This window comes from Cottoperca gobio, chromosome 8 (genome assembly GCF_900634415.1).
Source record: "Cottoperca gobio chromosome 8, fCotGob3.1, whole genome shotgun sequence".
NCBI lineage: Eukaryota > Metazoa > Chordata > Actinopteri > Perciformes > Bovichtidae > Cottoperca > Cottoperca gobio.
Window position 1 is genome coordinate 2199363 of NC_041362.1, and position 17895 is coordinate 2217257.

At 43.5% G+C, this 17895-nt stretch overlaps 3 protein-coding genes across 3 annotated transcripts; all 3 read left to right on the forward strand.

The window, feature by feature from the left end:
* The first annotated feature begins 1917 nt into the window (after nucleotides 1-1917).
* LOC115012454 (trace amine-associated receptor 7a-like) lies at nucleotides 1918-3166 on the forward strand. The gene is made up of 2 exons (XM_029438077.1): nucleotides 1918-2087; nucleotides 2347-3166. Exons 1-2 carry the CDS (start codon nucleotides 1918-1920, stop codon nucleotides 3164-3166), a joined length of 990 nt encoding a protein of 329 aa, XP_029293937.1.
* Nucleotides 3167-8420: 5254 nt separating this feature from the next.
* LOC115012551 (trace amine-associated receptor 13c-like) lies at nucleotides 8421-9666 on the forward strand. Its single transcript, XM_029438220.1, has 2 exons — nucleotides 8421-8590; nucleotides 8850-9666. The coding sequence occupies exons 1-2, from the start codon at nucleotides 8421-8423 to the stop codon at nucleotides 9664-9666; spliced, it is 987 nt and encodes a 328-aa protein (XP_029294080.1).
* A 6287-nt stretch (nucleotides 9667-15953) lies between these two features.
* Nucleotides 15954-17199, forward strand: LOC115012476 (trace amine-associated receptor 13c-like). The gene is made up of 2 exons (XM_029438106.1): nucleotides 15954-16123; nucleotides 16383-17199. The coding sequence occupies exons 1-2, from the start codon at nucleotides 15954-15956 to the stop codon at nucleotides 17197-17199; spliced, it is 987 nt and encodes a 328-aa protein (XP_029293966.1).
* The last annotated feature ends 696 nt before the right edge of the window (nucleotides 17200-17895 follow it).

Below are 17895 nucleotides of genomic sequence, written 5' to 3' on the forward strand. Positions count from 1 at the left end.
GAGGTTCGACTACCGGCCGAACCCTCCTTTCCACCACCCCTCTCTGCCAACCCCTAGGCACTGTCCCAGACTTCCACACAATGTTGACGAGGCGTGTCAACCAAGACAGCCCCTCAACACCCAAAGCCTTCAGCATTTCTGGACGGATCTCATCAACCCCTGTGACTTTGCCACTGTGGAGTTGTTTGACTACCTCAGTGACTTCCATCAGGGAAATTGATGATGATCCCCCATCAGCTTCCAACTCTCCCTCTACCAGAGGGCGCCCTAGAGGGCGTGTTAGTCGGATTCAGGAGTTCCTCAAAGTGCTCCTTCCACCGCCCAATAACCTTCTCAGTCGAAGTCATCAGGGTCCCACCCTTACTGTAAACAGCTTGGATGGTTCCTCGCTTCCCCCTCCTGAGGTGCCGGATGGTTTTCCAGAAGCACCTTGGTGCCGACCGAAAGTCCTTCTCCATAGCTTCTCCGAACTTCTCCCACACCCGCTGTTTTGCCTCTGACACGGCAGAGGCTGCCGTCCTTCTAGTCCTTCGCTACCCTGCAATTGTTTCCGGAGTCCTCCCGGATAACATAACCGGGAAGGACTCCTTCTTCAGTCGGACGGCTTCCCTGACCACCGGGGTCCACCACGGTGTTCGAGGGTTACCGCCCCTTGAGGCACCTAAGACCTTGAGACCACAGCTCATCACTGCATCTTCATCAATAGAGGTTTTGAACATCGCCCACTCAGGTTCAATGACCCCAACCTCCACAGGGATGTCTGAAAAGCTCCGCCGGAGGTGTGAGTTGAAGATCCCCAGGACAGGGGCTTCCTCCAGACGTTCCCAGTTCACCCGCACTACCCGTTTGGGTCTACCAGGTCTGTCCAGAGTCTTCCCCCACCCCTTGATCCAACTCACCACCAGATGGTGATCAGTTGACAGCTCCGGCCCTCTCTTCACCCGAGTGTCCAAAACATGCAGCCTCAGATCAGATGATACGATTACAAAATCGATCATTGACCTTTGGCCTAGGGTGCTCTGGTACCATGTACACTTATGAGCATCCTTATGTTCGAACATGGTGTTTGTTATGGCCATTCCATGACTAGCACAGAAGTCCAACAACAAACGACCGTTCGGGTTTAGATCAGGGATGCCAATCACGCCTCTCCATGTGTCTCCATCGTTTCCCACGTGTGCGTTGAAGTCTCCCAGCAAGACTACGGAGTCCCCTACTGGAGCTCCCTGCAGGGCTCCATTCAGGGTCTCCAAGAAGGCCGAATACTCCGAACTGCGGTTTGGGGCATAGGCACAAACAACAGTCAGACACCTCCACAAACCTTCATTTCCTGTATCAAAATCAACATGTAAAAGCAAAACTTCCTATTATTAAAACATGTTAGCTCAGCGTGAAAGGTCAAATAAAATTCAATGTATTTTGCATTCAAATATTTCTTTGTTTTAATTTGTTTATGTCTTTGTGTGTGTTTTCCTTATCTATGATTACATTACAGGTCATGATCAGGAATGTGTAATGCTCGTAAAACACGGAGGATGGGGTTGTAAACTTTTTGTAGCTTAACATTCTTCATTCAGTTCCTGTTGGTTTGTCATTTTAAAGATATCATAATATTCTGTAATAATGTAGGGTTGGAGTCACCAATCTTCACCACACTCCTTAATGAATCACGTTCACTGTCAGAATCATGATGCCGTAGGGTCAACACCTCGAGGGTCACACTGTTTTCAGACACGGACGACACACGGCTCGCATTGCCTTAGCAACTACAGAAAATAAAGTACAGAGGAGGGACTTCAGTCTTTGCTGGAGAAGAAAATAGCAGCAGTCTGGAAAGAGAGATGAGAAGAGATAAATCAGCTGAATAACAGAGAGCTTTGCCAGAACTCAGCAGATTCTCACCACCTCCCTCTGCAGATGGAGACTTCAGAAGGAGCTGAACTCTGCTTTCCACAACTCAACAATTCCTGCAGGAAACCCATGCCAACTCAGTCAGAGGCCATGCTCACTTACACCGTGGTGCCCTTCATCTCTGTGCTCACTGTAGCTCTCAACCTGCTGGTCATCATCTCTATCTCCCACTTCAGGCAGGGACACACTTTCAGCCTGAGTTTATATATTTTCATGATGGATATTTAAAAGAATTAGGCCTACATGTCTTCCTTTAATATGAATGTTTCAGTTAATAGTAATTGTTTTTGAAATATTAAGTATTCAAACATGATGTTGTGTGACATAATATTTTGAATAATTTCATGTCAATAAGAATGTCCTTTGTACTACTGCTGTTACTAACAAGCTAGTATTGATGATAATCTCATACGTGATGATATTTTTCCTCTCCAGGCAGCTCCACACCCCCACCAACCTCCTCATCCTCTCCCTGGCTGTCTCAGACTTCTTCGTGGGCCTCCTGCTGATGCCTGCTGGAATCTTTTTAACAGCGGCTTGCTGGTTCCTGGGTGACTTAATGTGTGCTCTGTATTATGTTGCAGAAGCTATCATTATCTCTTCTTCTGTTGGAAACATGGTGCTCATATCACTTGATCGTTATTTGGCTATTTGTGACCCTCTACGTTACACCACCAGAGTTACTCTGAACAGAACAAAAGACTGTGTTTGTCTGTGTTGGATTTGCTCTTTTCTCTATAATTGTCTCATTTTAAAGGACTTTCTGAGACAACCGGATTCATATAATTCCTGCTATGGAGAGTGTGTAATTGTCATTAACTTTATCACAGGAGCTGTTGACTTTGTCTTTACCTTGATTGTCCCCGTTACTGTCATCATAGTTCTGTATATGAGAGTGTTTGTGGTGGCTGTGTCTCAGGCTCGAGCCATGCGCTCTCATATTGCAGCTGTTACACTCCAGAGTTCAGTTCGTATAACTGTTAAGAAATCTGAGATGAAAGCAGGCAGGACTCTAGGTATTGTTGTAGTTGTGTTTCTAATGTGTTTCTTTCCATATTACTCTCCATCCATGAAAGGTGAGGATATTGAAGACAGTAGTTCATCCTCACTTGTTGCAGTCTGGCTTCTGTTTTTGAACTCTTGTCTAAACCCAGTGATCTATGCCTTCTTTTACCCCTGGTTTAGAAAATCTATGAAACTCATTGTTACCTTTAAGATACTTCGGCCTGACTCTTGTGATGTTAACATACTGTAGAGACAGACTGGAGAAACAACATTGTTCGTATATGTTTATATTTTCAAACCTTCATGAATCATGTTCACTATCAGACAATCATTGTGTTCATTGTCACGACTTCATCTGAGAGTATAATCCAACATGCTTCTGTAATTACCTCTGCCAAAGAAGTTATGTTTTCAGCTCAGTTTGTCTGTTTGATTGTCACAGGGCTGATACACAAATCATTGTTCACTTTTGTTGACTTTGTGTCAAATAGAAAAAGCATTTTTGCTATTTTCTGCTCAAAAACAGACTTCTTCTCAACTGATGACAGATTATCTGTCATGTGACTATTTAATGAACTAATCAACCAACCATTTCATTTTTAATGTTGACCATGTTCACCATCTTATTTGGTTTTTAACATGCTATTTGCAAGCTGATAAAGCAAACTGTTACTGTTCATCCTGTGAGGAATATGTCTGTCAAATGTTACAGTGATCAACAGCTATAATTAAAATGACAATATTATAAGGCCTCCAGTATACGTTTTGTATATTGCTACTTTAAAAGTAACTATAACACTTAAGTTAATGTAGTGGAGTAAAAACTATAAAATAGCATAAATTAGAAATACTTAGGTGAAGTAAAAGTTCATCATAATTAAGGTGCACATCACAAAAGCAGGTTTACCTGCTAAATATAGACTCGCATTAAAACCTGATATAGTTCTTTACATTGTTCCAAGTTTGGCTGTAGTTTCTTGTTAACTTTCTTGTTGAACTGATTTGTTCCAAAAACACTCCAGAGTGGTTCTCAATGTTTCACTTTTTGGTTGTCCTCCAACATTTACAGATCAAATAGAATAAATCTTTAGTGCATTATTTTCAGAGTCAAGGTACACTGGAGGGATTTTGTTAGCTATGGTCTGATTAGTGAGAGATTGTGTGATATTGCCCTGTGTTAGGGCTCACCTGTGGAGAAGTCAGTACAGGTGCTGTACACAGTTTCAGAACTACCTGATTGAGATAATCAATTCAAAACTAAACCAATCAAAACAGGTCATTATTAGAGTTGATTTAATGTTCATTGTGTGTCTTTTGGGCTAACATTACATTAGTGAAATGTAAATGTCCATCATCTAGTTGTGTTAAGTTGGAATACCTTACCAGTACTCAGTTTTCTGTCTGTTACGACCTGTTATTATGACTACTATTATCTACATTTAAAAGTCAATGTAATCTTAATAGTGCATTTTTCTTTTATACAAAGTCAAATTGCATGTAGCAGATGTAATAATTAATGCCAAAATATATATTGATAAGTAATGACTCAAAAGGATATATTATAAACAGATGAATTGGTACAAAGGGTGGAGAAGAGTGATGGGACTCAACTTCGACTATCAGAAACATTTGGATGCTTGGAGCACCACCCATCTAAAGGAAAAATTGATAGCCATAATTAATGTAGACGTATAATTTGAAGGCTTCTATGGAGTTCTGGCCTGGTGTACATTGACGTGATATTTCATATGCACACTAATCATGGGATCACATTTTCTATAAATTAAATGTTTATTGAACTAATAACTACAAAACTAGACAATTAAAAAGTAAGATAAATGGCAAATTAATGAAGAAGGTCATGAAAATGTGTTATTTCACCTGCCGGTTCTGATCAACAGAAGTGAAGTGGTAGCAGGTTGGGTTTGGATCTCGGCATTTTGGACGTTGTCAGCATTTTGGACCTTGTTCCCACGTCGATTAGAGCGATCTTCTCCACCTCTCTCTATCTCTCTCAGTCTGTTGTTGGGACTTGTCACCCCCTCTTTGGCTGGGGTTTCGGTTGTTGTGGCAGGTTCCGAAGAAGCAAAAGCAGACGAGGAGAAGCGGTAAGAAGAAGCACGAGAAGAGGCAGCAAAAGAAAAGAATTAAACATGCAATCTGTGGCCTGCTTGTAGTTTCATAGACTTTTGTCGAGGGGTTCAGTGTCACTGGTGTGAAGAGCTATATAAGGGCCATCTGGGGCTCCTAAAAATTGAGGATTGGGGCCTACGTCGACTACGTTTCGTGCCCTATGCCCTGGATGAAGGGATGTACGGGCGTGGTTTTATACTCTCAAAGGAAATTGGATGGGGGCTTGATGGGGCATGATTGAGTGACACTTTGTCAACTTCAGACACCTTAGTACAGGGGCCCAGGGTGTTGGAAGTGGACAGGGGCCATAACAGCTCACCCTGGGATATAGGTAAGGTATGGCAATCCAACAAGTCTGTGCACTGGCAAATACCTTACCATACATTTCAGGGTATAGGAATGGGACAGGGTCATGTCTCCACAATCCCTTGGACTAAGAGGCTGATATTTGGGTTGTACTATCTCCCTATGCCCGGCATTCAGTGGTGTGAAAAGAAAGACAATCAGACAACCTTTAATATTTGGCCTTTTCGGGCTGACTCGAGATTTGACTTTTCAGCTCAAAAGCGCAAAAATGTCACTCACTCTGATTTGCTTCAACAAAAGGCACACGTGGAGGACTGTGCCCAAGGATGATGATTCCAATGTTTCAGGGTTATAGGTCTTAGCATTGTGGAGATATGGCCTTGTCCATTTCCTATACCCTGGGCTCTATGTTAAGGTATTGCCAGTGGACAACACCTTACAATTGATCCATATATCATATTACCATATATATTATATTTGAAAGTTTGGCTGTTTTAGCTCCATCGTCCCCTCACTCGCGAACAAGACCCCGAGGTACTTGAACTCCTTCACTTGGGGTAATGGCTCATTCCCTACCCAGAGTAGGCAATCCACCGGTTTCCTGCTGAGAGCCATGGCCTCAGATTTCGAGGTGCTGATCCTCATCCCAACCACTTCACACTCGGCTGCGAACCGATCCAGTGACTGTTGAAGGTCACAGACCCATGATGCCATAAGGACCACATCATCTGCAAAGAGCAGCGATGAGATCCTCAGGTCACCGAACTGCAACCCCTCTCCTCCACGACTACGCCTCGATATCCTATCCATGAAAATCACGAACAGGATTGGTGATAAAGCGCAGCCCTGGCGGAGGCCAACATTCACTGGAAACGAGTCCGACTTACTGCCGAGTATCCGGACACAACTCTCGCTTTGGGCGTACAGGGATTGGATGGCCCTCAAAAGTGACCCCCTCACCCCATACTCCCGCAGCACCTCCCACAGTATCACCCGGGGGACCCGGTCATACGCTTTCTACAGATCCACAAAACACATGTAGACCGGATGGGCGTACTCCCAGGCCCCCTCCAGGATCCTTGCGAGAGTGAAGAGTTGGTCCGTTGTTCCACGACCAGGACGGAATCCGCATTGTTCCTCTTCAATGAGAGGTTCGACTACCGGCCGAACCCTCCTTTCCACCACCCCTCTCTGCCAACCCCTAGGCACTGTCCCAGACTTCCACACAATGTTGACGAGGCGTGTCAACCAAGACAGCCCCTCAACACCCAAAGCCTTCAGCATTTCTGGACGGATCTCATCAACCCCTGTGACTTTGCCACTGTGGAGTTGTTTGACTACCTCAGTGACTTCCATCAGGGAAATTGATGATGATCCCCCATCAGCTTCCAACTCTCCCTCTACCAGAGGGCGCCCTAGAGGGCGTGTTAGTCGGATTCAGGAGTTCCTCAAAGTGCTCCTTCCACCGCCCGATAACCTTCTCAGTCGAAGTCATCAGGGTCCCACCCTTACTGTAAACAGCTTGGATGGTTCCTCGCTTCCCCCTCCTGAGGTGCCGGATGGTTTTCCAGAAGCACCTTGGTGCCGACCGAAAGTCCTTCTCCATAGCTTCTCCGAACTTCTCCCACACCCGCTGCTTTGCCTCTGACACGGCAGAGGCTGCCGTCCTTCTAGTCCTTCGCTACCCTGCAACTGTTTCCGGAGTCCTCCCGGATAACATAACCGGGAAGGACTCCTTCTTCAGTCGGACGGCTTCCCTGACCACCGGGGTCCACCACGGTGTTCGAGGGTTACCGCCCCTTGAGGCACCTAAGACCTTGAGACCACAGCTCATCACTGCATCTTCATCAATAGAGGTTTTGAACATCGCCCACTCAGGTTCAATGACCCCAACCTCCACAGGGATGTCTGAAAAGCTCCGCCGGAGGTGTGAGTTGAAGATCCCCAGGACAGGGGCTTCCTCCAGACGTTCCCAGTTCACCCGCACTACCCGTTTGGGTCTACCAGGTCTGTCCAGAGTCTTCCCCCACCCCTTGATCCAACTCACCACCAGATGGTGATCAGTTGACAGCTCCGGCCCTCTCTTCACCCGAGTGTCCAAAACATGCGGCCTCAGATCAGATGATACGATTACAAAATTGATCATTGACCTTTGGCCTAGGGTGCTCTGGTACCATGTACACTTATGAGCATCCTTATGTTCGAACATGGTGTTTGTTATGGCCATTCCATGACTAGCACAGAAGTCCAACAACAAACGACCGTTCGGGTTTAGATCAGGGATGCCAATCACACCTCTCCAGGTGTCTCCATCGTTTCCCACGTGTGCGTTGAAGTCTCCCAGCAAGACTACGGAGTCCCCTACTAGAGCTCCCTGCAGGGCTCCATTCAGGGTCTCCAAGAAGGCCGAATACTCCGAACTGCGGTTTGGGGCATAGGCACAAACAACAGTCAGACACCTCCACAAACCTTCATTTCCTGTATCAAAATCAACATGTAAAAGCAAAACTTCCTATTATTAAAACATGTTAGCTCAGCGTGAAAGGTCAAATAAAATTCAATGTATTTTGCATTCAAATATTTCTTTGTTTTAATTTGTTCATGTCTTTGTGTGTGTTTTCCTTATCTATGATTACATTACAGGTCATGATCAGGAATGTGTAATGCTCGTAAAACACGGAGGATGGGGTTGTAAACTTTTTGTAGCTTAACATTCTTCATTCAGTTCCTGTTGGTTTGTCATTTTAAAGATATCATAATATTCTGTAATAATGTAGGGTTGGAGTCACCAATCTTCACCACACTCCTTAATGAATCACGTTCACTGTCAGAATCATGATGCCGTAGGGTCAACACCTCGAGGGTCACACTGTTTTCAGACACGGACGACACACGGCTCGCATTGCCTTAGCAACTACAGAAAATAAAGTACAGAGGAGGGACTTCAGTCTTTGCTGGAGAAGAAAATAGCAGCAGTCTGGAAAGAGAGATGAGAAGAGATAAATCAGCTGAATAACAGAGAGCTTTGCCAGAACTCAGCAGCTTCTCACCACCTCCCTCTGCAGATGGAGACTTCAGAAGGAGCTGAACTCTGCTTTCCACAACTCAACAATTCCTGCAGGAAACCCATGCCAGCTCAGTCAGAGGCCATGCTCACTTACACCGTGGTGCCCTTCATCTCTCTGCTCACTGTAGCTCTCAACCTGCTGGTCATCATCTCTATCTCCCACTTCAGGCAGGGACACACTTTCAGCCTAAGTTTATATATTTTCATGATGGATATTTAAAAGAATTAGGCCTACATGTCTTCCTTTAATATGAATGTTTCAGTTAATAGTAATTGTTTTTGAAATATTAAGTATTCAAACATGATGTTGTATGACATAATATTTTGAATAATTTCATGTCAATAAGAATGTCCTTTGTACTACTGCTGTTACTAACAAGCTAGTATTGATGATAATCTCATACGTGATGATATTTTTCCTCTCCAGGCAGCTCCACACCCCCACCAACCTCCTCATCCTCTCCCTGGCTGTCTCAGACTTCTTCGTGGGCCTCCTGCTGATGCCGGCTGGAATCTTTATAACAGCGGCTTGCTGGTTCCTGGGTGACTTAATGTGTGCTCTGTATTATGTTGCAGATTTCGTCATTATCTCTTCTTCAGTTGGAAACATGGTGCTCATATCACTTGATCGTTATTTGGCTATTTGTGACCCTCTACGTTACACCACCAGAGTTACTCTGGACAGAACAAAAGTCTGTGTTTGTCTGTGTTGGATTTGCTCTTTTCTCTATAATTGTCTCATTTTAAAGGACTTTCTGAGACAACCGGATTCATATAATTCCTGCTATGGAGAGTGTATAATTGTCATTAACTTTATCACAGGAGCTGTTGACTTTGTCTTTAACTTTATTGTCCCCGTTACTGTCATCATAGTTCTGTATATGAGAGTGTTTGTGGTGGCTGTGTCTCAGGCTCGAGCCATGCGCTCTCATATTGCAGCTGTTACACTCCAGCGTTCAGTTGGTGGAACTGTTAAGAAATCTGAGATGAAAGCAGCCAGGACTCTAGGTATTGTTGTAGTTGTGTTTCTAATGTGTTTCTTTCCATCTTACTCTCCATCCCTAAAAGGTGAGGATATTGTCAGTGGTATATCCTCACGTTTTATGGCATGGCTGCTGTATTTGAACTCTTGTCTAAACCCAGTGATCTATGCCTTCTTTTACCCCTGGTTTAGAAAATCTATGAATCTCATTGTTACCTTTAAGATACTTCGGCCTGACTCTTGTGATGCTAACATACTGTAGAGACAGACTGGAAGAAACAACATTGTTCGTATATGTTTATATTTTCAAACCTTCATGAATCATGTTCACTATCAGACAATCATTGTGTTCATTGTCATGACTTTATCTGAAAGTATAATCCAACATGCTTCTGTAATTACCTCTGCCAAAGAAGTTATGTTTTCAGCTCAGTTTGTCTGTTTGTTTGTCACAGGGCTGATACACAAATCATTGTTCACTTTTGTTGACTTTGTGTCAGGGCTTTTGTGCTGCATTCATGTAGTGTCTGTATAATCTGAAACATTATTTCCCAGTGTGGCAGTGTTATTCATGTCAATAGTTGAATGTTTTAGCTCAGTAACGGTGAATATTTTTGCAATGGGAGCTTCGTGTAAGATTAGTAATAGGGTACAGTACATTAATTGTTTTCATTAGCAACATAAAAGGTATTTAACAGGTATTTAACAGCAGACAGGTAACAGCATTGAAACTATGATGATCTGACAACTGAACAAAGGAAGTGGACCGGTATACAGTATGGGGAGAGTGGCTGACAAGTGAATAATATGCAGGGAGGAGGCGGACGGGGAAGGCCTGGCAGAGCTTTTCTTAACCACTTTTCTTTTACGGAAAACATGACGAGTTCAAGGAAAGATGTGAAGAACAAAAGTGCATTGTGATGAATCCCAATTAGTGTGATTGTATGAAAATAATTAAATAATACTTTATGCAATATGTGCATAACTTGTTAGGACTACAAATTTACAATACTTCTGTACATTTCATCACTAATAAGTTTCAACATGTTGAAAAAAAAACTTATAATATATATAAAAATATATATACAGCTATACAAACACCATGTAATTCATTTAACACCTTGAAATGTTGATTGTGTTCTCTAGTTGTTGAAGTGCCCTCCTTCTTCTTAACAAAGTTTTCCAGGTTTTTCACAACACCAAATGCTAAAAGAAAGAACCACAGCGAGCCAAACAAGTGGACCAGAGAGCGAGTGCCACTAATGTGGACCAACACACAGCAGGACACTGAGGACACTGAGGACACTGAGGACACTGAGGATGAGGAAGCTGCACAAAGTCCTGAGCAAAGATACAAACTACAAACATGTGGCCAGCAAGAACCAAGAGTGAAATACAGTCACAGTTTGTTTCTGTGATGCTAATGAACAGAAACCGTACTGCAGCCGTGTCCGGGCCACTGAGGAGAGACTGCAAATAAGAGCTGGAACTGATAAATAAAGTCAATGAAAAGTTGATTGATAATAATTTGTCATTTATGCATTTGCTGCTTTTAGTGAAATATGTCTTCAAATAGATTGTTTTGTTCGACCAACAGATCAAAAAACCCATAAACTTTAATGTAGAGGACAAAAGGAACAAGATGGAGAAAGAAAAAGCATTTTTGCTATTTTTGGTTTTTAACATGCTATTTGCAAGCTGATAAAGCAAACTGTTACTGTTCATCCTGTGAGGAACATGTCTGTCAAATGTTACAGCGATCAACAGCTATAATTAAAATGACAATATTATAAGGCCTCCAGTATACGTTTTGTATATTGTTACTTTAAAAGTAACTACAACACTTAAGTTAATGTAGTGGAGTAAAAACTATAAAATAGCATAAATTAGAAATACTTAGGTGAAGTAAAAGTTCATCATAATTAAGGTGCACATCACAAAAGCAGGTTTACCTGCTAAATATAGACTCGCATTAAAACCTGATATAGTTCTTTACATTGTTCCAAGTTTGGCTGTAGTTTCTTGTTAACTTTCTTGTTGAACTGATTTGTTCCAAAAACACTCCAGAGTGGTTCTCAATGTTTCACTTTTTGGTTGTCCTCCAACATTTACAGATCAAATAGAATAAATCTTTAGTGCATTATTTTCAGAGTCAAGGTACACTGGAGGGATTTTGTTAGCTATGGTCTGATTAGTGAGAGATTGTGTGATATTGCCCTGTGTTAGGGCTCACCTGTGGAGAAGTCAGTACAGGTGCTGTACACAGTTTCAGAACTACCTGATTGAGATAATCAATTCAAAACTAAACCAATCAAAACAGGTCATTATTAGAGTTGATTTAATGTTCATTGTGTGTCTTTTGGGCTAACATTACATTAGTGAAATGTAAATGTCCATCATCTAGTTGTGTTAAGTTGGAATACCTTACCAGTACTCAGTTTTCTGTCTGTTACGACCTGTTATTATGACTACTATTATCTACATTTAAAAGTCAATGTAATCTTAATAGTGCATTTTTCTTTTATACAAAGTCAAATTGCATGTAGCAGATGTAATAATTAATGCCAAAATATATATTGATAAGTAATGACTCAAAAGGATATATTATAAACACATGAATTGGTACAAAGGGTGGAGAAGAGTGATGGGACTCAACTTCGACTATCAGAAACATTTGGATGCTTGGAGCACCACCCATCTAAAGGAAAAATTGATAGCCATAATTAATGTAGACGTATAATTTGAAGGCTTCTATGGAGTTCTGGCCTGGTGTACATTGACGTGATATTTCATATGCACACTAATCATGGGATCACATTTTCTATAAATTAAATGTTTATTGAACTAATAACTACAAAACTAGACAATTAAAAAGTAAGATAAATGGCAAATTAATGAAGAAGGTCATGAAAATGTGTTATTTCACCTGCCGGTTCTGATCAACAGAAGTGAAGTGGTAGCAGGTTGGGTTTGGATCTCGGCATTTTGGACGTTGTCAGCATTTTGGACCTTGTTCCCACGTCGATTAGAGCGATCTTCTCCACCTCTCTCTATCTCTCTCAGTCTGTTGTTGGGACTTGTCACCCCCTCTTTGGCTGGGGTTTCGGTTGTTGTGGCAGGTTCCGAAGAAGCAAAAGCAGACGAGGAGAAGCGGTAAGAAGAAGCACGAGAAGAGGCAGCAAAAGAAAAGAATTAAACATGCAATCTGTGGCCTGCTTGTAGTTTCATAGACTTCTGTCGAGGGGTTCAGTGTCACTGGTGTGAAGAGCTATATAAGGGCCATCTGGGGCTCCTAAAAATTGGGGATTGGGGCCTATGTCGACTACGTTTCGTGCCCTATGCCCTGGATGAAGGGATGTACGGGCGTGGTTTTATACTCTCAAAGGAAATTGGATGGGGGCTTGATGGGGCATGATTGAGTGACACTTTGTCAACTTCAGACACCTTAGTACAGGGGCCCAGGGTGTTGGAAGTGGACAGGGGCCATAACAGCTCACCCTGGGATATAGGTAAGGTATGGCAATCCAACAAGTCTGTGCACTGGCAAATACCTTACCATACATTTCAGGGTATAGGAATGGGACAGGGTCATGTCTCCACAATCCCTTGGACTAAGAGGCTGATATTTGGGTTGTACTATCTCCCTATGCCCGGCATTCAGTGGTGTGAAAAGAAAGACAATCAGACAACCTTTAATATTTGGCCTTTTCGGGCTGACTCGAGATTTGACTTTTCAGCTCAAAAGCGCAAAAATGTCACTCACTCTGATTTGCTTCAACAAAAGGCACACGTGGAGGACTGTGCCCAAGGATGATGATTCCAATGTTTCAGGGTTATAGGTCTTAGCATTGTGGAGATATGGCCTTGTCCATTTCCTATACCCTGGGCTCTATGTTAAGGTATTGCCAGTGGACAATACCTTATCATTGATCCATATATCATATTACCATATATATTATATTTGAAAGTTTGGCTGTTTTAGCTCCATCGTCCCCTCACTCGCGAACAAGACCCTGAGGTACTTGAACTCCTTCACTTGGGGTAATGGCTCATTCCCTACCCAGAGTAGGCAATCCACCGGTTTCCTGCTGAGAGCCATGGCCTCAGATTTCGAGGTGCTGATCCTCATCCCAACCACTTCACACTCGGCTGCGAACCAATCCAGTGACTGTTGAAAGTCACAGACCCATGATGCCATAAGGACCACATCATCTGCAAAGAGTAGCGATGAGATCCTCAGGTCACCGAACTGCAACCCCTCTCCTCCACGACTACGCCTCGATATCCTATCCATGAAAATCACGAACAGGATTGGTGATAAAGCGCAGCCCTGGCGGAGGCCAACATTCACTGGAAACGAGTCCGACTTACTGCCGAGTATCCGGACACAACTCTCGCTTTGGGCGTACAGGGATTGGATGGCCCTCAAAAGTGACCCCCTCACCCCATACTCCCGCAGCACCTCCCACAGTATCACCCGGGGGACCCGGTCATATGCTTTCTACAGATCCACAAAACACATGTAGACCGGATGGGCGTACTCCCAGGCCCCCTCCAGGATCCTTGCGAGAGTGAAGAGTTGGTCCGTTGTTCCACGACCAGGACGGAATCCGCATTGTTCCTCTTCAATGAGAGGTTCGACTACCGGCCGAACCCTCCTTTCCACCACCCCGGTCTGCCAACCCCTAGGCACTGTCCCAGACTTCCACACAATGTTGACGAGGCGTGTCAACCAACACAGCCCCTCAACACCCAAAGCCTTCAGCATTTCTGGACGGATCTCATCAACCCCTGTGACTTTGCCACTGTGGAGTTGTTTGACTACCTCAGTGACTTCCATCAGGGAAATTGATGATGATCCCCCATCAGCTTCCAACTCTCCCTCTACCAGAGGGCGCCCTAGAGGGCGTGTTAGTTGGATTCAGGAGTTCCTCAAAGTGTTCCTTCCACCGCCCGATAACCTTCTCAGTCGAAGTCATCAGGGTCCCACCCTTACTGTAAACAGCTTGGATGGTTCCTCGCTTCCCCCTCCTGAGGTGCCGGATGGTTTTCCAGAAGCACCTTGGTGCCGACCGAAAGTCCTTCTCCATAGCTTCTCCGAACTTCTCCCACACCCGCTGCTTTGCCTCTGACACGGCAGAGGCTGCCGTCCTTCTAGTCCTTCGCTACCCTGCAATTGTTTACGGAGTCCTCCCGGATAACATAACCGGGAAGGACTCCTTCTTCAGTCGGACGGCTTCCCTGACCACCGGGGTCCACCACGGTGTTCGAGGGTTACCGCCCCTTGAGGCACCTAAGACCTTGAGACCACAGCTCATCACTGCATCTTCATCAATAGAGGTTTTGAACATCGCCCACTCAGGTTCAATGACCCCAACCTCCACAGGGATGTCTGAAAAGCTCCGCCGGAGGTGTGAGTTGAAGATCCCCAGGACAGGGGCTTCCTCCAGACGTTCCCAGTTCACCCGCACTACCCGTTTGGGTCTACCAGGTCTGTCCAGAGTCTTCCCCCACCCCTTGATCCAACTCACCACCAGATGGTGATCAGTTGACAGCTCCGGCCCTCTCTTCACCCGAGTGTCCAAAACATGCAGCCTCAGATCAGATGATACGATTACAAAATCGATCATTGACCTTTGGCCTAGGGTGCTCTGGTACCATGTACACTTATGAGCATCCTTATGTTCGAACATGGTGTTTGTTATGGCCATTCCATGACTAGCACAGAAGTCCAACAACAAACGACCGTTCGGGTTTAGATCAGGGATGCCAATCACACCTCTCCAGGTGTCTCCATCGTTTCCCACGTGTGCGTTGAAGTCTCCCAGCAAGACTACGGAGTCCCCTACTGGAGCTCCCTGCAGGGCTCCATTCAGGGTCTCCAAGAAGGCCGAATACTCTGAACTGCGGTTTGGGGCATAGGCACAAACAACAGTCAGACACCTCCACAAACCTTCATTTCCTGTATCAAAATCAACATGTAAAAGCAAAACTTCCTATTATTAAAACATGTTAGCTCAGCGTGAAAGGTCAAATAAAATTCAATGTATTTTGCATTCAAATATTTCTTTGTTTTAATTTGTTTATGTCTTTGTGTGTGTTTTCCTTATCTATGATTACATTACAGGTCATGATCAGGAATGTGTAATGCTCGTAAAACACGGAGGATGGGGTTGTAAACTTTTTGTAGCTTAACATTCTTCATTCAGTTCCTGTTGGTTTGTCATTTTAAAGATATCATAATATTCTGTAATAATGTAGGGTTGGAGTCACCAATCTTCACCACACTCCTTAATGAATCACGTTCACTGTCAGAATCATGATGCCGTAGGGTCAACACCTCGAGGGTCACACTGTTTTCAGACACGGACGACACACGGCTCGCATTGCCTTAGCAACTACAGAAAATAAAGTACAGAGGAGGGACTTCAGTCTTTGCTGGAGAAGAAAATAGCAGCAGTCTGGAAAGAGAGATGAGAAGAGATAAATCAGCTGAATAACAGAGAGCTTTGCCAGAACTCAGCAGCTTCTCACCACCTCCCTCTGCAGATGGAGACTTCAGAAGGAGCTGAACTCTGCTTTCCACAACTCAACAATTCCTGCAGGAAACCCATGCCAGCTCAGTCAGAGGTCGTGCTCACTTACACCGTGGTGCCCTTCATCTCTCTGCTCACTGTAGCTCTCAACCTGCTGGTCATCATCTCTATCTCCCACTTCAGGCAGGGACACACTTTCAGCCTGAGTTTATATATTTTCATGATGGATATTTAAAAGAATTAGGCCTACATGTCTTCCTTTAATATGAATGTTTCAGTTAATAGTAATTGTTTTTGAAATATTAAGTATTCAAACATGATGTTGTCTGACATAATATTTTGAATTATTTCATGTCAATAAGAATGTCCTTTGTACTACTGCTGTTACTAACACGCTAGTATTGATGATAATCTCATACGTGATGATATTTTTCCTCTCCAGGCAGCTCCACAACCCCACCAACCTCCTCATCCTCTCCCTGGCTGTCTCAGACTTCTTCGTGGGCCTCCTGCTGATGCCGGCTGGAATCTTTATAACAACGGCTTGCTGGTTCCTGGGTGACTTAATGTGTGCTCTGTATTATGTTGTATGTTTTTTCATTACATCTTCTTCTGTTGGAAACATGGTGCTCATATCACTTGATCGTTATTTGGCTATTTGTGACCCTCTACGTTACACCACCAGAGTTACACTGGACAGAACAAAAGTCTGTGTTTGTCTGTGTTGGATTTTCTCTTTTCTCTATAATTGTCTCATTTTAAAGGACTTTCTGAGACAACCGGATTCATATAATTCCTGCTATGGAGAGTGTATAATTGTCATTAACTTTATCACAGGAACTGTTGACTTTGTCTTTAACTTTATTGTCCCTGTTACTGTCATCATAGTTCTGTATATGAGAGTGTTTGTGGTGGCTGTGTCTCAGGCTCGAGCCATGCGCTCTCATATTGCAGCTGTTACACTCCAGCGTTCAGTTCGTATAACTGTTAAGAAATCTGAGATGAAAGCAGCCAGGACTCTAGGTATTGTTGTAGTTGTGTTTCTAATGTGTTTCTTTCCATATTACTCTCCATCCCTGAAAGGTGAGGATATTGTCAGTGGTTCATCCTCACGTTTTATAGCATGGCTGCTGTATTTGAACTCTTGTCTAAACCCAGTGATCTATGCCTTCTTTTACCCTTGGTTTAGAAAATCTATCAAACTCATTGTTACCTTTAAGATACTTTGGCCTGACTCTTGTGATGCTAACATACTGTAGAGACAGACTGGAGAAACAACATTGTTCGTATATGTTTATATTTTCAAACCTTCATGAATCATGTTCACTATCAGACAATCATTGTGTTCATTGTCATGACTTCATCTGAAAGTATAATCCAACATGCTTCTATAATTACCTCTGCCAAAGAAGTTATGTTTTCAGCTCAGTTTGTCTGTTTGTTTGTCACAGGGCTGATACACAAATCATTGTTCACTTTTGTTGACTTTGTGTCAGGGCTTTTGTGCTGCATTCATGTAGTGTCTGTATAATCTGAAACATTAGTTCCCAGTGTGGCAGTGTTATTCATGTCAATAGTTGAATGTTTTAGCTCAGTAACAGTGAATACTTTTGCAATGGGAGCTTAGTGTAAGATTAGTAATAGGGTACAGTACATTAATTGTTTTCATTAGCAACATAAAAGGTATTTAACAGGTATTTAACAGCAGACAGGTAACAGCATTGAAACTATGATGATCTGACAACTGAACAAAGGAAGTGGACCGGTATACAGTATGGGGAGAGTGGCTGACAAGTGAATAATATGCAGGGAGGAGGCGGACGGGGAAGGCCTGGCAGAGCTTTTCTTAACCACTTTTCTTTTACGGAAAACATGACGAGTTCAAGGAAAGATGTGAAGGAGGACTTCAGAAAAGAGAATCCCACTGCACTTAGGCTTTGTAATTATGATGTGAA

Excerpts from the sequence above, each read along its gene's own strand:
- LOC115012454 (XM_029438077.1), top strand. The coding sequence starts at position 1,918 with ATGGAGACTTCAGAAGGAGCTGAACTCTGCTTTCCACAACTCAACAAT. Across the intron at positions 2,088-2,346 it reads ATCTCTATCTCCCACTTCAG|GCAGCTCCACACCCCCACCA; the intron begins GCAGGGACACAC and ends TTTCCTCTCCAG.
- LOC115012476 (XM_029438106.1), top strand. The coding sequence starts at position 15,954 with ATGGAGACTTCAGAAGGAGCTGAACTCTGCTTTCCACAACTCAACAAT. Across the intron at positions 16,124-16,382 it reads ATCTCTATCTCCCACTTCAG|GCAGCTCCACAACCCCACCA; the intron begins GCAGGGACACAC and ends TTTCCTCTCCAG.
- LOC115012551 (XM_029438220.1), top strand. The coding sequence starts at position 8,421 with ATGGAGACTTCAGAAGGAGCTGAACTCTGCTTTCCACAACTCAACAAT. Across the intron at positions 8,591-8,849 it reads ATCTCTATCTCCCACTTCAG|GCAGCTCCACACCCCCACCA; the intron begins GCAGGGACACAC and ends TTTCCTCTCCAG.